This window comes from Pan troglodytes, chromosome 9 (assembly GCF_028858775.2).
Source record: "Pan troglodytes isolate AG18354 chromosome 9, NHGRI_mPanTro3-v2.0_pri, whole genome shotgun sequence".
NCBI classification, from domain to species: Eukaryota; Metazoa; Chordata; class Mammalia; order Primates; family Hominidae; genus Pan; species Pan troglodytes.
In genome coordinates this window covers 52,981,879-53,001,894 of record NC_072407.2, presented here as the reverse complement: position 1 = coordinate 53,001,894, position 20,016 = coordinate 52,981,879, and the positions used below count along the sequence as shown (strand labels likewise).

Genomic DNA, 20,016 nt, shown 5'->3' with positions numbered 1-20,016 from the left:
ATGTTAGAAAAAGGAAGGGGACAATGTGATACATGGGCTATGATGTACCAGTTACTGTGCTGTCTCCATGCACACATTGTTCCTAATCTCCACAGAAAATATGCAATATGTGTAGCATTGTCCCAACTTTACATATGAACACATAAACGGTAAGCTTTTTTTTTTTTTTTTTTTTTTTTTTTTTTTTTTTTTTTTTTTTTTTTTTTTTTTGTTGAGACCGAGTCTCGCTCTGTCGCCCAGGCTGGGTGCAGTGGCGGCGTGATCTTGGCTCACCGCAAGCTCCACCTCCCGGGTTCAAGTGATTCTCCTGCCTCAGCCTCCCGAGTAGCTGGGACTACGGCGCACGCCACCATGCCCGGCTAATTTTTTTGTATTTTTAGTAGAGACGGGATTACACTGTGTTAGCCAGGATGGTCTCAATCTCCTGACCTTGTGATCCGCCCGCCTCAGCCTTCCAAAGTGCTGGGATTACAGGCGTGAGCCACCGCGCCCGGTCATAAGCAATCTTTTTATGGTCCTGTTTCCTGTATGGAATGGATTCAGGGATCAAGCCCATGTCGTCAACTCCATAAATCCTCAAATCTCTCAATGTATTTTCTCACTTAGAGCCACAGAAACACATATGATTCCTTCTGTGCTTGTGTGTTCAAGTGAGGTTCAGCCTACATTCTGAAGTTTCTTCCTCTGATGAATGAAACATTCAGTTCTTGAATATTGCTATATTATCATTAGGCTGTAAAAATCAGAATCAAATAGGTTTTCTTCCTTGAGAAAATAATGGAGGCAACAATTACAAACAGCACCCTAGGTTTTAGATTTCAATCATGTTTTTCCTTTTCTATTCTTTTTTCTTTTCTTAGAGACAGGGTCTCACTCTGTCACCCAGACTATAGTGCAGTTGCTGGATCATAGCTACTGCAGCCTCAACCTCCTAGGCTCAAGTGATCCTCAACCTCGGCCTCCTGAGTAGCTCTGACTACAGGCAGACATCCCCACTTCAGGTTACTTTTTAAATTGTTTGTGGAGATATGGTCTTCTTATGCTGTTCTGGCTGGTCTCAAACTGCTGGACTCAATCCTCCTGCTTCAACCTTCCCAGGCACTGGGATTACAGGTGTAAGCCACTTTTCCCAGCCTCAGAGCATTTTCATAGCAAAGAGTTAACAGAACATTTTCTTCTCTAGATTCAGTAGACACAAGATTCCTATATTTTATTCTTCCCATATCTGGCTATGTATCCTGTTCTCAGACATTACATTGCCGAATTTGTTTTCCATTCATCTTTCCTAGCACAGTATAGAAAAATGAGTACTGTGGAGTAGAGTTTTCACATTCTTTCCTGAACCCTGCCAGTTCTAATGGTACTCATGGACTTAGCCATTTCCCTTCACTGGAATCCATTTTTGTTTATAAACAACAGTAAGTGTTCTTTATAAAATTTCCAAGGAACAGAGCAGAATGTAAGGTTAGCATATCTTGTGGTTTTACCTACCCTAAGCCCAAAGGATCATGAGTACTACATATAGAAATCTTTCCTCCTTACCCCTGTCACATTCTACCTGGATGCTGTGGAGAAATAAACCCAGTGTATCCCCTTCTGCTATACAAAATAATACTATTTGGCTTAAACTGATGTTTGTAAAATTTCATCCACAGATTTCAGTCACATTTTCAAATAAATCCATTATAAAACCATGTAATACAAGTTGACTGTTTGTTATTCACAATGTTAGGGCCAGAAGAATTTCAGGTTTTGGATATTTGTGGATTACAGAATATTTGCATATACATAATAAGATATCTTGTGTATCAACCCAAGTGTAAACACAAAATTTATGTTTCATATACACCTTATACAGATAGGCTAAAGATAATTTTAGACAATATTTTAAATAATTTTATTCATGAAGCAAAGTTTGTGTACACATGCCATTTTATTACCCTTTGTGAGTGCTCTTGCTTGGGGGCATCTAGGTGGACACAGAAAGATATATTGCAACTGAAGGGGCTGGGAGAGTCTTTTGTTCACTGAGAATATGTTTTGACTGTAACTTCTCATATGAGGTCACGTGTGGGATATTTCACTTTTGGTGACATTTCACAGCTCAAAACATTTGAGATTTTGGAGTATTTTGGATTTTTAAATATTTTGATTAGTGGTGCTCAACCTGTATGTTATTTCATCTTTTTTTTTTCCAGGTAGGAATGGAAAATACATTTTTGTTTTTACTTGTATTACACATTTTTTTCCAACTCAAATTCATTATGCATATTGTTAGATGTCTTCAAATTTTGATGAAAAGTCTCAAGTTATATCAATTACTATTTTCAAAAATTTTTTGTAATAAGTAGATTAAATACCATGATAATCCACAGTTAAAAAAAAAACATAAATTCATGTGCTTGTATTCCAGTTGGGTTTTTTTCCAAACGATGAGCATTAATGAAATACTATGCCTTAAAACCTTTTTCTAAATATATTTGAGAATATTGTTTGAAAGTAAAAAATTGAAAAAGACTGAACATACCATAATAAATGACATTTGTGCTTAAGAAGGCTGTCTTTTTCAGAGATTATTTATAAAATAAAAATACACATTTCTAACCTCGTCTCAGTTAAGAGCTTGTTACTGATGTGCTACTTATGATGTTGAATGTTAGGCTAACAGGATGCACTGGTAATAGGACCCTGTCAAGCTGAACTTTCCCGATTTAAATGCTATCTCACCATTCCTGTGCAGTATGTTTTTATTAGAATTCTAGCAGTATGTATTTTATATTGTGACCTAAATAACAAGCACACACAAAAATGATTTCACACTGTGTATGCCGATGTATTTTAAAGTCTATGAAAAATATTGTAGGTATCGGCAAGTAGAACAGTGCTTCATACATAGCAAGGGACCAATTAATGCTAAGTAAATGTTATTAGTTACTTAAAGAACTTTGTATTATGTAAATACATCCAAATCAATTATTATTTGGATGGTAATATGATAGCAAACCTAGATGCAGATTTAAGAAGAATATTGAGCAAGAATGGGTTAGGAGGGTGTGAGGAGTAGGCCACAGAGAAAGTTAATACCTATAATTTGCTGAGTCAGAGTTGAAAGCACCTATAGGCTAAGTAGATACCTCCCATTCTGACCCATTTCAGCAAAATATTTGAATCTTCCATGTTTTTCATAGTTCTGGGAGTTTAGAAAATGCTTTAGAGAAGTGAATGAGCCACTATATTTTATATTCATTTATTTATTGTGTTTGGTGATTTGAGAATTTCTCTAAGTCACCAGAGATAGAGCTTCAGAATATTAATCTCAGGATACAAATCTATTTTTCAATTTTATACCCATACATAACCCATTCTCCAAAGGTGACCCCTCTGTTAAGTGATAGTAAATTATCTTCAATGTCATTTAAGTTCACCAGTTTCTTGTGAAATGTTAACTTTAAAAAGTTTAAAAACACAAAAAGCCATTCTTTAAAACTAAACATGTATAAATCAAGTTCTTAAAAACCAGTCTAGTCTGGGCGTGGTGGCTCAGTCCCAACACTTTGGGAAGCCGAGGTGGGCGGATCCCTTGAGGTCAGGAGTTCGAGACAAGTCTGACCAACATGGCAAAACCCTACATCTAATAAAAATACAAAAATTAGGCTGGCATAGTTGCACAGACCTGTAGTCCCAGCTACTCAGGAGGCTGTGGCAGGAGAATCACCTGAACCTGGGAGGCAGAGGATGCGGTGAACTCAGACAGTACCACTGCAATTCAGCCTGGGCAACAGAGCGAGACTACATTTCAAAATAAATAAATAAATAAATAAAGTCTTCTACTCTTTAAAAATCATGGAAAATCTAGTATTGTAGATAAAAGTAGAAAACAAAATAGTTCTTCATATATTTTAGGTTTTAATAAGGAGTCATTAAAAGATAATTATAAAGTCACTTTATGTGGACTTAAAAAGGTAACATCAGGCCGCTGTGGCAGCTCATGCCTGTAATCCCAGCACTTTGGGAGGCCAAGGCGGGTGGATTACCTGAGGTCAGGAGTTCGAGACCAGCCTGGCAAACATGGTGAAACCCCCTCTCTACTAAAAATACAAAAATTAACTGCGCATGGTGGCAGGCACCTGTAATCCCAGCAGGAGATTTGCTTGAACCCCTGGGATGGAGGTTGCAGTGAGCCGAGATCCTGCCACTTCACTCCCGCCTGGGTGAAAGAGCCAGACTCCATCTCAAAAGAAAAAAAAAAAAAAATGTAACATTGTATAATGACATCAGACAACTGATTTAGTTATCTAACATTGCAATGTATTTGTAGAAGTTTTTTTTTTAAATTTTAATCAATAAAGCAACTATACAATTAAGTAGAGCCAATGGAAAGGACTAGGTTTTGCCTTTGAAACTGCAGAAACCTAATCTATTAAGGATGTATCCATGCATAGTTTAAATTTAAAAAAAAAATACATAAATAAAAGAAATGTAGTGAAGTGTTTTAAGAAAAGTTTCTAACTTTGGAAATTCTACACAATGTACATGTAACAAAGTTCAGTCTTTCACATTATTAAAAAAAAATAAAAACCCTCAGCGTTGGCCATTAGGATGCCAAGACATATCCAGTGAATCCTCAATTATAAAGCATCTAGCCTGGCTCACTTTGAAAACTTTTCTTCTAAAATTGTCTTCCTGGGGCCTTTAATACTTGACTCTAATTTATAGTTCTAGAAACTATTGAGTTTAGAGAAAGTAAATTCCAATCTACCCTTTTTTAAAAAACCTAAGTAGGCTTAGGACTTTCTTCCTAAAATGTATGAACATTATTGTTCAAGCCCGTCATCGCAGCACATTGAGAGGTGGACACAGGAAAGGAGTTTGAGAAAAGCCTAGGCAACATTGCGAAAACTCGTCTCTCCAAAAAAATAAAAATTAGCGGAGCATGGTGGGATGAACCTGTGGTCCCTGGTACTGGGGAAGCTGGGGTGGGAAGATTGCTATAGCCAGGGGGGTTGACACTACAGCTAGACAGGATACAGTGACTGCACTCCAGCCTGGGTGACAAAGCCAGACCCTGTCTCAAAAAAAAAAGAATATAAAATATCTCACTAATATTTGTAATGTTTATTATGTTGAAAACATTTTGGATATATTGGGTTATAATGTTTTATTAAAATTAATTTCAATTGTTTCTAATTGTTTTAAATATCATTAGAAAAATGCATTCCCTCCCCTCTCCATTATGGTTTCCCTGAAAATACATGCACTAAAGAAAAACAATGAAGAAAGTATGTTTAATTAAATAATATTCAAAATACAAAACAAAAAAACTTTTGAAATGTATTTAAGACAATGCTTACAAAACAATGTATATCATTAAATGCATCTGTTATTAACTTCTTTGTTAATAACGTCTTTGTTAGTAACCTTTCTTTAGGTCTGTCGCAAACAGCCAGAAAATTAAAGCAAATTCCCATTGAAAAACTAAAAAAAATTAGATAAATTGCAGAAAATTGATTAAAAAGCATGCAAAAGATAAATCAACAAATTCAAAAGTAGGTCCTTTAAATAGATACATTAAATTAATAAATTCCCAATGAGATTCATTTAAACAATGGAGAGGGGGAGTTCAAATCAAGAATAAACAGGCAAACTCATAGGTCATCCAGATATCAATAAGCCAGTATGAATATTTTAGGAACAATTTATGACTATACATTTGACAATTTTGATGACATGAGAAAATTTCTTGAAAAACACAGCTGACTAAAACAGACGGAAGAGAACATAGAAAAATGAAAGATATGATTTGGATTCTTAAAATTCCATGTTATTATTTAAAAAACAAAACTCACAAAGAAAACTCCAGGGATCTCTTTCAGCGAAATTTTCAAAGCATTTTAGAAAGAAATAACACACTTTTAGACAAATTCTTCTAGAGAACAGAGAAAAAGCAACACTTTCTAACTTATAACTTTGTTTTTCTTTCATTTTCTTCTTTCCTTTATTTAGACAAGTTCTCCCTCTGTCACTCAGACCAAAGTGCAGTGCATGATCATAGTTCATTGCAGCCTCAAACACCTAGGCTCAAGTGATCCTCCTGCCTGGTCCTCCTGGTTAGCTGGAACTACATGTGCTTGCTTCCAGGCCTGGGTAAAAACATTTTGTTTTTAGAGACAGGTGTCACCCTATGCTGCCTGGGGAAACCTGGAATTCCTAGAGTCAAGTGACCCTTTTGCCCAGCTGTCCAACTAGCTGGAATTACAGACAGGAGTCACCAAACTCTATTCAAAATTAGTTTTCTGTATGTACTTTGTTAAAGATAATTATACACATAATTATTGTTTAAATAATTATTTATGACATTGCATCATATTTTTATATAAATATACATGCTGTACATCTTCTACATGTCCATACATGTATACTGATGTAAAGTATCTAATTTAAAATTATTCACATGGCGTAAAATCAAAAAAACACATTTTATTTTTGCATAAATTCACCATTGAAAGTAGTCATAAAATAGGGAAGACAACAAAAAAATTAGACAAGTAAATTCACCAACTGTTGTATATGAAGTCATAGTATTTAAAACACAACTAAGTGCCTAGGTGCACTTTTTTATGAGAGCTCCATAGATGGGTTAGTTATTTCATTTAATATTTTAGAGTTGTACATATTCAGATAAATAATGACTGGAGACTTATTTAGCAATGATATATTTTAAAACTAGACTGACACTTCACTGGCTTCCCATAATTTCTAGATAACAAACTCATCTTTTCCATGTTCTGATGCGTGTACCTGCCTCTGCAGCCTCATCTCCCATCAGATCACTCTCATTCTTGTCACTCTAGCTCCAATGGCCTGGAGCTCAACTGTACCAGGCTTCCTCCATCCAGGAAGCTTCTGCATCTGCTGCTGTTACTGCAAAGAAAGTTTCTCTCTATCTCTCTTTACCAAGTTAATGTATTCCTATTCCTCAAATCTCAATGCTTTCATATCTTCATAAAAGCCTTGTGTAAGCTTGCATTCAGCACCTCCCTCCTACTACCGACCCTCAAAACATGTACTGCTTATTTATTGAGCTTATAGTTCTAATTGTATATTTACTTGTGTGATTCTTTAATTATGATACATCTCATTCACTAGTCTGGATGTTCTAGCAGGACTGAAATTGTCTATTATAGTTTAATATAATTTATTTCTAATACCTAGTTCATTGTCATTGGTATATGCTTGTTGAAGAATAAATAAAAAATCTTTAATGGAAATATAGATGATACATTTCAGTTTAAAATAATAAAGCAATTGTTTTTAATTGTGAGGGCATTGTTTGTGAAATAAAACATTACTTAATGAAATAATTGTTTCAGTTGTAATGTCTGTGAACAACCTACGTCAGGTTAAGATTCTTGCATCTCACTCCAAAATCCTCTACCTTCTGTTGGGCTATAATCCCCTAGGCATGATTGTCTGTACTTTATAAATCCGATCACCCCATGTTACACCCTTCCCCAACGTTACACCCTTCTGTGTAACCTAATCTTCCATTTCCACTTCTTTCTCCAGACAGTAGCCAATCCCAGGAAGTTGGAGTGTTCTTAGGTGAGTCTAATCACTTAAAAAGCAGAGTTGTCCAGGGAAGACTTCTCCAGAGAAGTCAGACTGAATTTGTGGAGGCTGGGCTTTGGTGAGCTCAGTGTTGCTGCTGACCTGGATATCCACGAATCTTCTAGACTTGAGACAATACATCGCAGATTCTGGTGTGTATGACATTTGTAGTGAAGTCCTTCATGCTTAATTTTTCTTATAAAAATACTTTAAACTCACCGCCAGGACATTTACATCTTGTCTAAGCAAACAAGTAGCTTACCCAGTTATTTGAAATAACATCATTGTATAAAATATCTGTAATTAGAGCATTTATAATATATTGGCTTGTGTTTTATCAAGTTATTTGACTGGGTTTTTTTTTTTTTTTTGAGATAGGGTCTCACTCTGTCACCTAGGCTGGACTGAAATGGCACTATCATGGCTCACTGCACCTTGGACCTCCTGGGCTCAAGCAATCCTGCCACCACAGTCTCCTGAGTAGCTGAGACTACAAGCATGTGCCATCACGCCAGCATTATTTTTAAAAGAATTTTTAGTAGAGATAAGATGTCAATAAGATGCGCAGGCTGGTCTAGAACTGCTGACCCGAATCCATCCTCATACCTTGGCCTCCTCAATGCCAGGATTAGAGGCACGCAGCACTATGCCTAGCCCCCATTTTGTATTATATTACCTTATGCATTATTTGGCATGTTATGTCTTAGCAGCTATAATTCCACCGTATTTGTGTAATTACGGAATCCAAAAAGAGCTTACAATTTTCAATATGTTACGTATACAGAATAGTCTTTTTCCACTTCAATTTTATTTTGTAAATTGGCATATGTTAATTGTCTGTTCAGATCATTTGCCCGTTTTTTAATTGGGTTGTTTGGGTTTTTTTTTCTTTTTAATTTGCTATTGAGTTATTTGATTTCCTTGTATATTCAGGGTATCAATCTCCTGTCCAGTGAATAGTTGGTAAATATTTTTTCTCATTCTGTCAGTTGTCTTTTCACTGCATTGATTGTTTCCTTTGCTGTGCAGAAGCTTTGCAGTTTAACATAATTCCAGTTGTTGATTTTTGCTTTTGTGGACTAGGCTTTTGTGATTTTATTCATACAATTTTTTCTCTGATTAATGTTCTGGAGCATTTCTCCTATGTTTTCTTCTAGTGGATTTGTTCTTTCAGGTTTTACATTAAAGTTTTCAATCTATTTTGAGTTGATTTTGGCATAGGATGAGAGGTGAGGGTATAATTTTATTCCCTCATGTAAATATCCAGTTTTGCCAGCAGTGTTGATTGAAAAGACTGTCCTTTCCCCAGTAAATACTGTTGCTACCTTTGTCAAAATTCAATTGGCTGTAGAGAGGTGTAACAGTATCTGGGTTCTCTGATCTGTTCCGCTGGTTTACTTGTCTACTTTGACACCAGTACCATGCTGCTTTGCTTACTGTAGCTTTGTAGTATACTACATGTCGTCAGTGTAAGTGTTAAATGTGTGGGATTAATTGGAAAACCCTTGTTGTAAAGGTCATGTTTGTAGTCCTTTTCAAATCTTCAATGAGCAGACTGGATTTGAAAAGTGTTCAAATAGATCCCATCAACTGGTAAAGACTCCCAGGAAGTAGGGACTTCGATCACTGTGGAGAAACACAGGGAATAAAGATAAATTGGTGGTCATGCTTCCATTAATTACACCTCTGGATTCTTTAAAGAAAAAATTCGAGTGTTTACTTTCTTTTTTGGTTTAAGTAAAAATTGATTAATTGTTGCTGAGTACTTTCATAGCTTGCGTAGTCACCATTTCAAAATATGAAGATACTCTGATGGTCTGAACTCACTCTGAGCAAAAACATTGTCTTGAATAAGAAATAACAATTTTTCGTTGTATTTATGTAAAGGTTGAATTTTGAGATTAACATTAGAAGCATAAGTTCAGCTGTTTATAGTTACAGGAGTTGAGTGTTGAAGCCCATAATGATTAAACTAAACACACTTAGATTAAACTTAACCAATTTTTAATTGTCTTTAGAAAGGTACATCTGTTACTTGGGTGCCAGAGAGTGAGACTAAGTATCCCTGTATAAGTTCCACTCAAGGGGTCATGGAGGAAAAGAAAGAGAGAGAGAGAGAGAGAGAGAGGGAGATGGGTTTGTATGGGTTTCTGGAACAATCAGCTAATAGAAGTAACTGTGAAGTTATCCTAATTTTTCCCCTCTACCCCAATATTAAGCTTGCCCAAATAACTTATAATTGAGAACATTGCTTGTTTTAAACTAAAATGATGCTTGTCTCATTTTTCCACTTGTGTTATAGTATAAACCCAGCTTGCCTGTATTTACCACATCTAGGTCTGTACTGGGCTTAAGTTAACAGGTAGATTGAACAGAGCTGAAGCAGACAAGAAGAACTAGCCACAGGCCCTTCCCCCTCCATGTGGTCAAAAAATAATTTTCTCACTTAACTTTTTCTGTTTTAAATTTCCAGAAACATGGATTCAGACACACTGCAAACCTTCCAGAGGGAGCTCTGTTGCTTTATCTGCAGGAACTACTTAATGGACGCAGTCACCATTGACTGTGGGCATAGCTTTTGCAGGCCCTGCCTTTATCTACGCTGGGAGGAAGGCCAAGCTCCAACAGTCTGTCCTGTGTGTGGGAAAATCCCCTAGAAGACTGACTTCAACACAAATACTGTTCTCAAGAAGTTGGCTTCTCTTGCAAGGCAGCGCAGACCTCACAACATCAACAGCTCAGAGAAGCAGATCTGTGTGCTACACGAAGAGGAAAAGGGGCTCTTCTGTGAGGCAGAGGAGAGACTCCTCTGTGGGCCCTGCTCTGAGTCACCAGAGCATGAGGCTTATGGCCACAGCCCAATATAATGGGCTGCTGAGGAGTGCAGGGTAAGTGACACCTCCAATGCAACTGGGAATCCACATGATCCTAAATGAGAGAGAAAATGAGAGCTTATGATAATAAAGGTGGAGAGAATGGAGATGGTGAGGTTCTGAATTTTCAATATAAATCTCTAGATATAAATGTGTCCTAGGAACACGGTTGGCTTTTGCTGCAAGCTTGACTTCTCCAGAGCCAGGATATATGAAATCCAATTTCTTAAAAAATTGATTAGCTGTTGGGTCCCCTCAAACTCTCTACTATATGTTTCTGTTACCTCTGATATTCCACATATTAGAATCAAATTAGGTTAACTTGTAAAAACTCCGACCACTTCAGGGGAACTCAAATTTACCATTCTGTCAACAACAGGCTTTTCTCATAAAAAGGGAATAATATATCCAGTAACATCTTATCTGCTACTAAAGGTCATGTCTATTTTGCAGGAGAAACTTCTGAAGAAAATGGGTCCTTTATGGAGGAGCACTCAAGAAATGCAAAACAATCTAAATCAGGAAATTAGCAAAATCCATTCATTAACGGTAGGGATAAAAAGGTTTTATATTTTTAATGTAGATTGGCACAATGCTAGCTTAGACTTCTTAGCTGAATTCTGCTTACCAGTTAAAAAATAGCAGTGTCCTCTTCCCAGAAAAAAACAAAACAGGGATTTCAAATGATATATCAGCAATTATCATTATACGGGCCAACAGGAGCTGGTGCAAAAAATACTAGTATGTACATGTATATGAAATAAACAGGGCATGATAGTTATTCCTGATGTAACCTTGAGGGTTTAGATAAAACTTCCAAGGCACTGAGAATAGGATAGCATTGAGTTGTTTAAAGCATTGTATTCACATCGAGTAGTTTAAAGTTTTGCTGTGAAGGTGAGGAGAGAAATAGAGAAATTAGTGGGGAAAAAAAAACCTGAAGTAATTTCTTTAAAAACTCGGTGGTAGAGTGTATACTGAAATATTTAAAAATGTTTAGAAGAATCAGGCAAAGGAACAAGAGAAAATTAAGAAGAACCAGGTAAAAAAGACAATAATTAATGAAGTAAGAATCCTGTAGAAGCATCACAGGCAGGGATCTTGAGTCCTTTTGAGGTACTGATTTATACAGGAAGGGAGACTAGGAGGGACATGAAGAAAGGATGGGTAGAGGAGACTAGCAAATCTTCAAGAACCTTTTCAAGTATGAGACGCAGAGCTTATGAGTTTACTGCTTGCATATCCTAGGAGAATAACAGTTGAAGTGTTAAGTGTTTTGTTGAGAGTGAGGAGATACAATTCTTTTAACTGAGTATCTCTGCAGGACTATGTGGCCCTCAGGAAAGGGATGATCAGATATCAATATCAGAAGTTGCGCCAATTTCTCCTGGAGGAGGAGCAACGCCATCTGGAGACAATGGACAGAGAAGCAGAAGAGATTTTTCGACAATTCCAAAACAGTGAAGTAAGAATAACCCAACATATAAAAAAGATGAAAAACATGTACAGAGAGCTGTGGGAGATGTGCCACATGCCCGATGTGAAGCTGCACCAGGTGAGGAGGGAGGGTCCATCATCCAGAGTCAGGAAGACTTTGTTGGGCAATGCTGCCAGGACATTCATATGCTACCTGCAAATGTAACTACTCTTAGATAAGTGACACATGCTCCTTGACTCTGCCATTGCATTTGTCCAGTGACTTATTTTTGCACATTCTGGTAATCTTTGGGGAGATTTTTGCCATTTTGATAGATCACATAGGACAAAATCCTCTTCAGTGTAATCAGGAGTAGTAGCCACAAAGAAATGTTATCCAAAATAAACCAAATGCTAGGCCAGGAGAATATTAGCTTTGTTAATAAAACTCAATTTAAGTTTCCCTAGTACATCCTCACTTCTTGGGATTAAGCCTGGGAGATGAGTGACACTGAGAACTAGATAGCCGTGTACATCACTCCATAGTCTTAATCTCAGCTCCTTCATTCCTAATGCCCACTGAGGAAGACCACCATAGTTCAGTTGAGGTTCTGTTATTAACACAGCCTTGGGTGGTTCCTTAGAGGTGTATTAATAAACCTACCTTGTTAACCCAGAAAAACAACAAAGAATACTAGGGAAATTAGGACAGAATTCTCATGATTAAGTACTTGTGTTTTTCTTTGCAGGACTTGGAAAACATACTGGAATGGTGAGTTACACTAATGAACTTTGATTGCTGAGAAAGTCATTCCCTTATTGATAAAGTCAATGTACCCTTGAAAGTCAATGTACCATTGAAAAAGGTGGGGATTAAGTTCACTAACCACCTTCATGCAATTCCACATAGTTGAAAACCCAAGTATAACTTCTGACTTTTCCAAAACCAAACTACGAATGACCTCTTATTGACTGGAAGCCTGTTGATACCGTAAACAGTCGATTAACATATATTGTATGTTATATGTATTATATGCTGTATCCTAACAATAAAGTAAACTGGAGAAAAAAATATAATATAGAAAATTATAAGGAAGAGAAAATATATTTATTACTCATTAAGAAGTTGATCACCATAAGGGTCTTCATCTTCAATGTCTTCACACTGAGTAGGCTGAAGAGGAGGAGGAAGAGAAGACAGTGTCTCAGCAGTGGCAGAGGCAGAAACAAAAGAAATGGAGTGGCAGGCAGGAGAGGCAGGCAAGCTAGGTGAAACTTTCATTGAAAAAAATCCACTTATAAGTGGACCCCCAAATTTCAAACCCTTGTTGCTTAAGGGTCAACTACATGTTTTGAGGTATTTAGCATTGATCTGTGGCTATGTTCCATTTTGGTTTCAAAGGAGAACCTGAGACCTTAAGCTTCTTTGTCTCAGAAGTTTCCTTCTTATCTGGCTAAATGAATTTGTATCTAAAAACAGTGTGCCATTCTGGATTTTCTTCTACCCACTCACCCCATCTTCTCCAGCCCTGCCGCAGCAAATCTTAAGAAGATTACTCTGAGTTATCACAAAGGAGTCTCCTATTCTGGAGAGGCAAGAGGTGAAAAAGAGAGGAAGGAGGGAAATGCCCTAAGGACAGGAAAGGGAGGGAGGATTTGTTCCCAGGGATATCAATAGCCAGGCCCTGCTCCATCTCTGCATTCCCCTGTTGTAGGCAGAATCTAAGAGGGGAATGGCTGCCTCAGGATCCTCAGCGCCAGAGCTGACAGGCTGAAAATAGACTCCTTTGGTTTGAACAAAAGTTCAAAACCTTTAGTGTCAGTGGTCATTCCCTGTAAGACCCTGACTGCATCACTGATGACAACTACCGACTGAGGTCCTAAAGGCTTTGGCTGAGTTTTCTTCTCTCAGCAAGAATCCCAGGATATCTGTATACTTTGAAGAGGCCGGAGGGGGAGAGGGAGGAAATGACACTCAGTACTTTTAAATTAGGATCATGTATGAGAGAATGGAGAAATTGGACTTTAACATGTTAAATTTAGATAAAAGTAACATTGCTATATCCTCAATACAGTTGAATAAAATGTATACTGAATTTAACAAAAAAGGGAGATTTCTCAAGAAATATCTTGGATGAAAATCTGAAACATTTGTATGACTGTGTGATTATGCCTGGGCCTGAAAGTGTAACTGAGGTTGTTCTTTGCAGGACAGAGTTGGTGCAAATGGAAAAGCCCCAGCCAGTGAACCCAGAACTCACTTCCTGGCACATCACTGGAGTGTTAGATAAGCTCAACAAATTCAGAGGTAAGAGCCAGCTGCTTGGCAGTACAGCCTCAACTTCTGTTTAGTGGATTCCTTGGTTGAGCCATTTCCCATTTTAGTTTTAATTTCTGTGAATTTATCATATATTGTAGAAATAATATTTATCATAAAAATTAGAAAGCTTTGACCAACCAAATAACTAAAACTTCCATAAACAGAACAACTTTACTGCTGTAAGATACATTTTGCAACAACTGGAAGCTGAGGGTTCTGTGAAAATAGTCCAAACAGGTAAAGCAGCCATTAGACAACAGAGGGCTAAAACCAGGATTAGACTGGTCAGTGGCTGACCAGGTCATGTAAAAGCAGAACATGATCATTATTTTCAGAAACTTTTAAAGTGCACATGTATGGAAGTCCATCAAATTTTGATGTTTAAAAATGAAGGAAGTGAGGCCGGGCACAGTGGCTCATTCCTGTAATCCTCCAAGGCTGAGGCGGGCATATCACCTGAGGTCAACGGCTGGAAACCATCCTGGCCAACATGGCAAACCCCATCTATACTAAAAATACAAAAATTATCTGGGCATTGTGGCACATGCCTGTAATCCCAGCTACTCGGGAGGCTGAGGAAGCAGAATCGCTTGAACCCAGGAGGCTGCAGTGAGCCCGGATCGCACCACTGCACTCCAGCCTGGGCAGCAGAGTGAGACGCTGTCTCGAAAAAAAAAAAAAAAAAAAAAAGTAACAGGCACATTTTTTATGCCATTAAATAAAAGCATCATAGCAGAGTGAAGTCTATTTGTTAATTATATTGAATACAAACAATGCAAGTGGCATTTTCTACTAAATAAAGAATGTTACATATCTCTTGAAACAAATCATGCAAAGCCAGACATTAAATCATTGATTCACACAATTAATGATGTTTGTTTATTTGTTTTTCTGTGTGATTTTAAGTATTCTCCTGTGCTGTAGAAGTCATAATAACCCTTGATCTTCATAGATGACAGTCTCCAAAGTCTTTTTGCTCCCTGTATTCTGTCACTTACAGGAGGTACAAATAAAGCCAGTACCTGGGCAGATAACATCTGACCCCCATGTAACTCCTTGATCTGATTTTTGTTCTTCTTGCAGTGGATGATCCTCTGAGTAAGGAAAAGGCGAATCACTATATGAGCCTTTCTGAGGATGTGAGAAATGTGATATTTGGAGATGACCATGATGGTGCGCCTGGGGAGTCCCAGAGAGCAGAGAACTTTGCAGCATGGGGAGCTCAGGCCTTCTTCTCTGGCAGGCATAACTGGGAAGTGGATGTAACCCACTCCTCCAACTGGATTCTGGGAGTCTGTAAAGATTCCAGGACAGCAAACACAAATCACATTCCTGCTTTTGAGGAAGCATTTTTTCTATTTTCTTCAAAGAGAAACTACCTTTATAGCCTCTCCAACATCTTTTTTCCCTTAACTCACTATGTGCAGAGACCTTTGGGTCGGGTTGGGGTCTTTCCGGATTATGACAACACAGTTGTGAGCTTTTATGATGTTTCAAAAGGTTCCCTCATATACAGCTTTTTCCCTACCTCTTTTTCTTCCCTTTTGACACCTTTCTTTTGTTTTGGTTCCCCATGAAAGTCAGGTTTCATTATGATTTCTTAGTGAGCTTTCTTGCCTGAAAAATCTTCTAATCTCGAGACCTTCTTATGTGAGACAATAGGACAATGTATGAGCATCTTTGAGTTCACTGTAACTTGAGGAAACAAAATTATTATCTGGGTATGAAATGGGATAACCACATTGACATTATACATTTGTTTCTTAAATTTTACTTTAATAAAGAGTTGTGAAAAACCATAACTGTCTGATTCCTGGACATTTTGTATACCCCGAAATGAAACCCAAAACTCTTTATCATTACTCTCTATTCATTGCACCTTCCCCACCCACTCGACTCACAATCCCTTTTGTACTTTAGATCTTTGTGGATTTGTGTATTGTAGACCCTTTATGCAAAGCAAATAATACAAAATATGGTCTGGATCATCAGTTACTAAAAATTGCTGATTTTTGTAAATGTGTAAAATATATTAGTTGTAAGAGTGAACTGTACTGTCTAACTGACATATATGCTCAATTATAGTTCTTGGTTTCAATGGCCCTTGCATGCATTCCAAAGTAGCATCATAAAATGTAAACTTAGACTGGAAAAGCTTTGAAGAAGTTTGTTTTGATGCAAATAATTTTTAGCTGAACAAATTTTTCTTTTCTTTTTTTTTTTTTTTTGCTTCTAGCATAGATTATTTATTTATTTATTTATTTATTTTATTTTTTTTGAGACTGTGACTCCCTCTATCCCCCAGGCTGGAAATACAGATGCCTGACATGGGCTCACTGCAACCTCCACCTCCCAGGTTCAAGCGATTCTCAGCCTCCTGAGTTGCTGGGATTACAGCAATGCCTGGCTAATTTTTGTATTTTTAATCGAGACCACAGGATTTCACCATGTTGGCCAGGCTGGTCCCAAACTCCTGACCTCAAGCGATATGCCCGCCTTGGCCTCCCAAAGTGCTGGCATGACAAATGTGAGCCACCAAACGCGGCTGATTCTTATCTTCAATATTCTCATAAATGCTGGATTCAGAAAAACTACTGGTTTATCAAAGTCATTTTATTATCATCTATGTTTTCTTCAATGTTACCTTCAAATTGGGAGTCTTGGTAATAAAACACCAGTAATTGTGCATTGTCTTTCATGATAAATTTGGTCCATCCTGACTATGTGCCATTCTTTGCAAAGGATAAACAGCTTTTGAGTCAGATCTGGAGTTAATGAAACCTTCAGATTCCGTAAGCAAATAAGTAGAGACGCTGTGTTTAAATTGTCTGAAACCATCCTTGCCTCTGGGATAGTTCCCTCTTATTGGGAAGCTAACTCATATGGCTCTAGAAATAGTGTACTCCTACGTGTTGTTAAGAGTCTCCAGGTAGGTAAATCTTCAATGCTTTCAACGAATTTTCCTTCTCTTAAAAAGTCTGTGAAAACCATTTTTTAAAACTTCTTGCTTCAACGTAATTTTAGAAAAAAAGATGGAACCAAAGCCACAGGTGGTGGTAAAGTCTACAGCCAAACTGAAGTGTTGCAGCAGCATAGGAGACAGGCGGCTCAGAAGAAAGCCAGGCAGAAAACATCAAAACCTCTGGAGACTATGCAAGTGCCTTGTGCTTCTCTTGAAGCCCGATGCCAGCGGTGACTCCAGCACATCTATGGTCCTTCAGTCTTGCAGTCTCCAGATCCCTCAGTCCCCTATTATAAAAGTTTCGGAATCTGGAATCTGTTTTCATTTGGATAGAAAAGGGGGTCAGAAAATTAAGAACTTTACCAGGTTTGGACAGAGCAAGCTGGGATGGCGTGGTAGGTATTGAAATTAGCTGTGGATACAGCAACTTGTACTTGGAGAATAGTGGTATTTGTTGTGAGTTTCCAAAAGACAATATTGAACCAAGGTCATACATCCCAGGTTAAACGTTTGTAAGTAGATTATTTTACAGGACTCTCCGGGAAAAGTGTAACTTTGAAGAATGACCTGTTGGTGGTATTAGGAAAGAAATAGAGGCCATAGTGAGGGAAGGAAGGAGGGATGAAGGGAGCTGGCATGTGAACTGGCATGCCAGACAGATTAAAAAATAATAAAAACAAAAGCAAAAATTACAGATTCCATACATTTCTCAAAGGAAGACATTTATGCAGCCATCAAACATATGAAAAAAGGTCATAATCATTGATCAGTAGAGAAATCCAAATCAAAGCCACAATGAGATACCATCTCATGCCAGTTAGAATGGCAATCATGAAAAAGTCGGGAAACAATTGTGGCAATTCCTCAAGGATCTAGAACCAGAAATACCGTTTGACCCAGCAATCCCGCTACTGGGTATATACTCAAAGGATAATAAATCATTTTACTATAAAGACACATGCACACGTATGTTTATTGCAGCACTGTTCACCATAGCAAAGACTTGGAACCAACCCAAATGTCCATCAATGATAGACAGGATAAGGAAAATGTGGCACATATACACCATGGAATACTATGCAGCCATAAAAAAAGATGAGTTTGGCTGGGTGCCAGGCTCACGCCTGTAATCTCAGCACTTTGGGAGGCCGAGGCAGGTGGATCACGAGGACAGGAAATGGAGATCATCCTGGCTAACACGGTGAAACCCTGACTCTACTAAAAATACAAAAAAAAAAAAATTAGCTGGGCATGTTGGCGGTCACCTGTAGTCCCAGCTACTTGGGAGGCTGAGGCAGGAGAATGGCGTGAACCCAGGGGTGGGGCTTTCAGTGAGCCAAGATAGCGCCACTGCACTCTAGCCTGGGCGACAGAGTCAGACTCCTTCACAGAAAAAAAAAAAAAAAAAAGGATGAGTTCATGTCCTTTGCAAGGACATGGATGAAGCTGGAAACCATCATTCTCAGCAAACTAACACAAGAACAGGAAAACAAACATCGCATGTTCTCACTCATAAGTGGGAGTTGAACAATGAGAACACATGGACACAGGGAGGGGAACATAACACACCAGGGCCTATCTGGGGGTTGGGGGATAGGGGAGGGATAGCATTAGGAGAAATACCTAATGTAGATGACAGGTTGATGGGTGCAGCAAACCACCAAGGCACATGTATACCTAGGCAACAAATCTGCACTTTCTGCACATGTATCCCAGAACTTAAAGTATAATTAAAAAAAAAAAAGTAAAACACAAGCAAAGAAACAAACAAAAATCCTACAGATTCCAAGACAAATTGGCTTAGGTATTTGATATGTAGGGGGGAAAATGCAGGGGAAAATTATAGTAAAGCGGCATTTACTTCGGCGTTTGAAGAAATTGGTGGGTCTTGCTTTCAATATGTCAAGGATGTGACTTCTGAAGGTGTGAATAACAACATCCCTCAATAAATCTGTGTGCTAATTAATAACAGACACTCCCACATTTTTATCATTAAGGTCCAACCTAATCCTAATTCAGATACTCATTCTAATTAATGCAGTCATCTCAGAATTTCAAAGATATTTGTTGGCCAGTTAGTCACTATTAGTTATCCTTAGAAAGAAACTATTTGAGAGTAACATTTAGAGGTACTTATCAATTTTTAAGTGTATATATATTTTAAACCTATAATATCATTAGTATGGAAATTTCCCTAAAAATGCACAAGGATATATGTATATTACGTATATTGTGGCAATATTTTCAATATGACAAGGGAGAGAATATAGTTCAACAAAACACTGCATAATCTATTGTACTCTCTATAAATATGAACAACATCTACATATACTCACAACCAGTCACTTGCTTAACTAAAAAAAAGTGATCTCATGGAATTAAAAAGTAAAACAGAGGATACTAGTGGCTAGGAATGGTAAAAGGCAGAGGGTATAGGGAAAGGTACAAAATTAAATATAATTAAATATAATGAATACTAAAAGAGAAAATAAATACAATTTAAAATACAAAATTATAGGTAGATGGGAGGTATAAGTTGTAATGTTCTATAGCATTGCAAGATGATTATAATTAACAGTAATATATACTTTCAAATAGCTAGAATGAGGATATTGCAGGTTCCCTAAAAAAAAAAAAGAAATGATAAATGTTTGAGATAATGTGCTAAATACTCTGATCTGATAGCTATGCATCATATGTATCAAAACATCACTATCTACCCTACAAATATATAAAATTATGTGTCTATTAAAGATAAAATGTTAAAGTACTGATTCCTTGATATCCTCTATACAGTGATAGTTTGTTTTTCTAATATTCTTTTAATGGGTAATCAA

The 20,016-nt window shown here is 37.4% G+C and overlaps 1 protein-coding gene across 1 annotated transcript; it reads left to right on the top strand.

The window, feature by feature from the left end:
• The first annotated feature begins 10,328 nt into the window (after positions 1-10,328).
• On the top strand, positions 10,329-15,794 carry LOC100613264 (putative tripartite motif-containing protein 64B). The gene is made up of 6 exons (XM_009460402.2): positions 10,329-10,496; positions 10,935-11,030; positions 11,806-11,946; positions 12,647-12,669; positions 14,108-14,205; positions 15,301-15,794. Exons 2-6 carry the CDS (start codon positions 10,953-10,955, stop codon positions 15,792-15,794), a joined length of 834 nt encoding a protein of 277 aa, XP_009458677.1. The 5' UTR covers positions 10,329-10,496; positions 10,935-10,952.
• The last annotated feature ends 4,222 nt before the right edge of the window (positions 15,795-20,016 follow it).

Bases quoted from the DNA above. Each gene is read 5' to 3' on its own strand.
- LOC100613264 (XM_009460402.2), top strand. From the start codon at position 10,953: ATGGGTCCTTTATGGAGGAGCACTCAAGAAATGCAAAACAATCTAAAT. The intron at 11,031-11,805 runs GTAGGGATAAAA...GTATCTCTGCAG, and splicing joins GCAAAATCCATTCATTAACG to GACTATGTGGCCCTCAGGAA. The intron at 11,947-12,646 runs GTAAGAATAACC...TTTTCTTTGCAG, and splicing joins GACAATTCCAAAACAGTGAA to GACTTGGAAAACATACTGGA.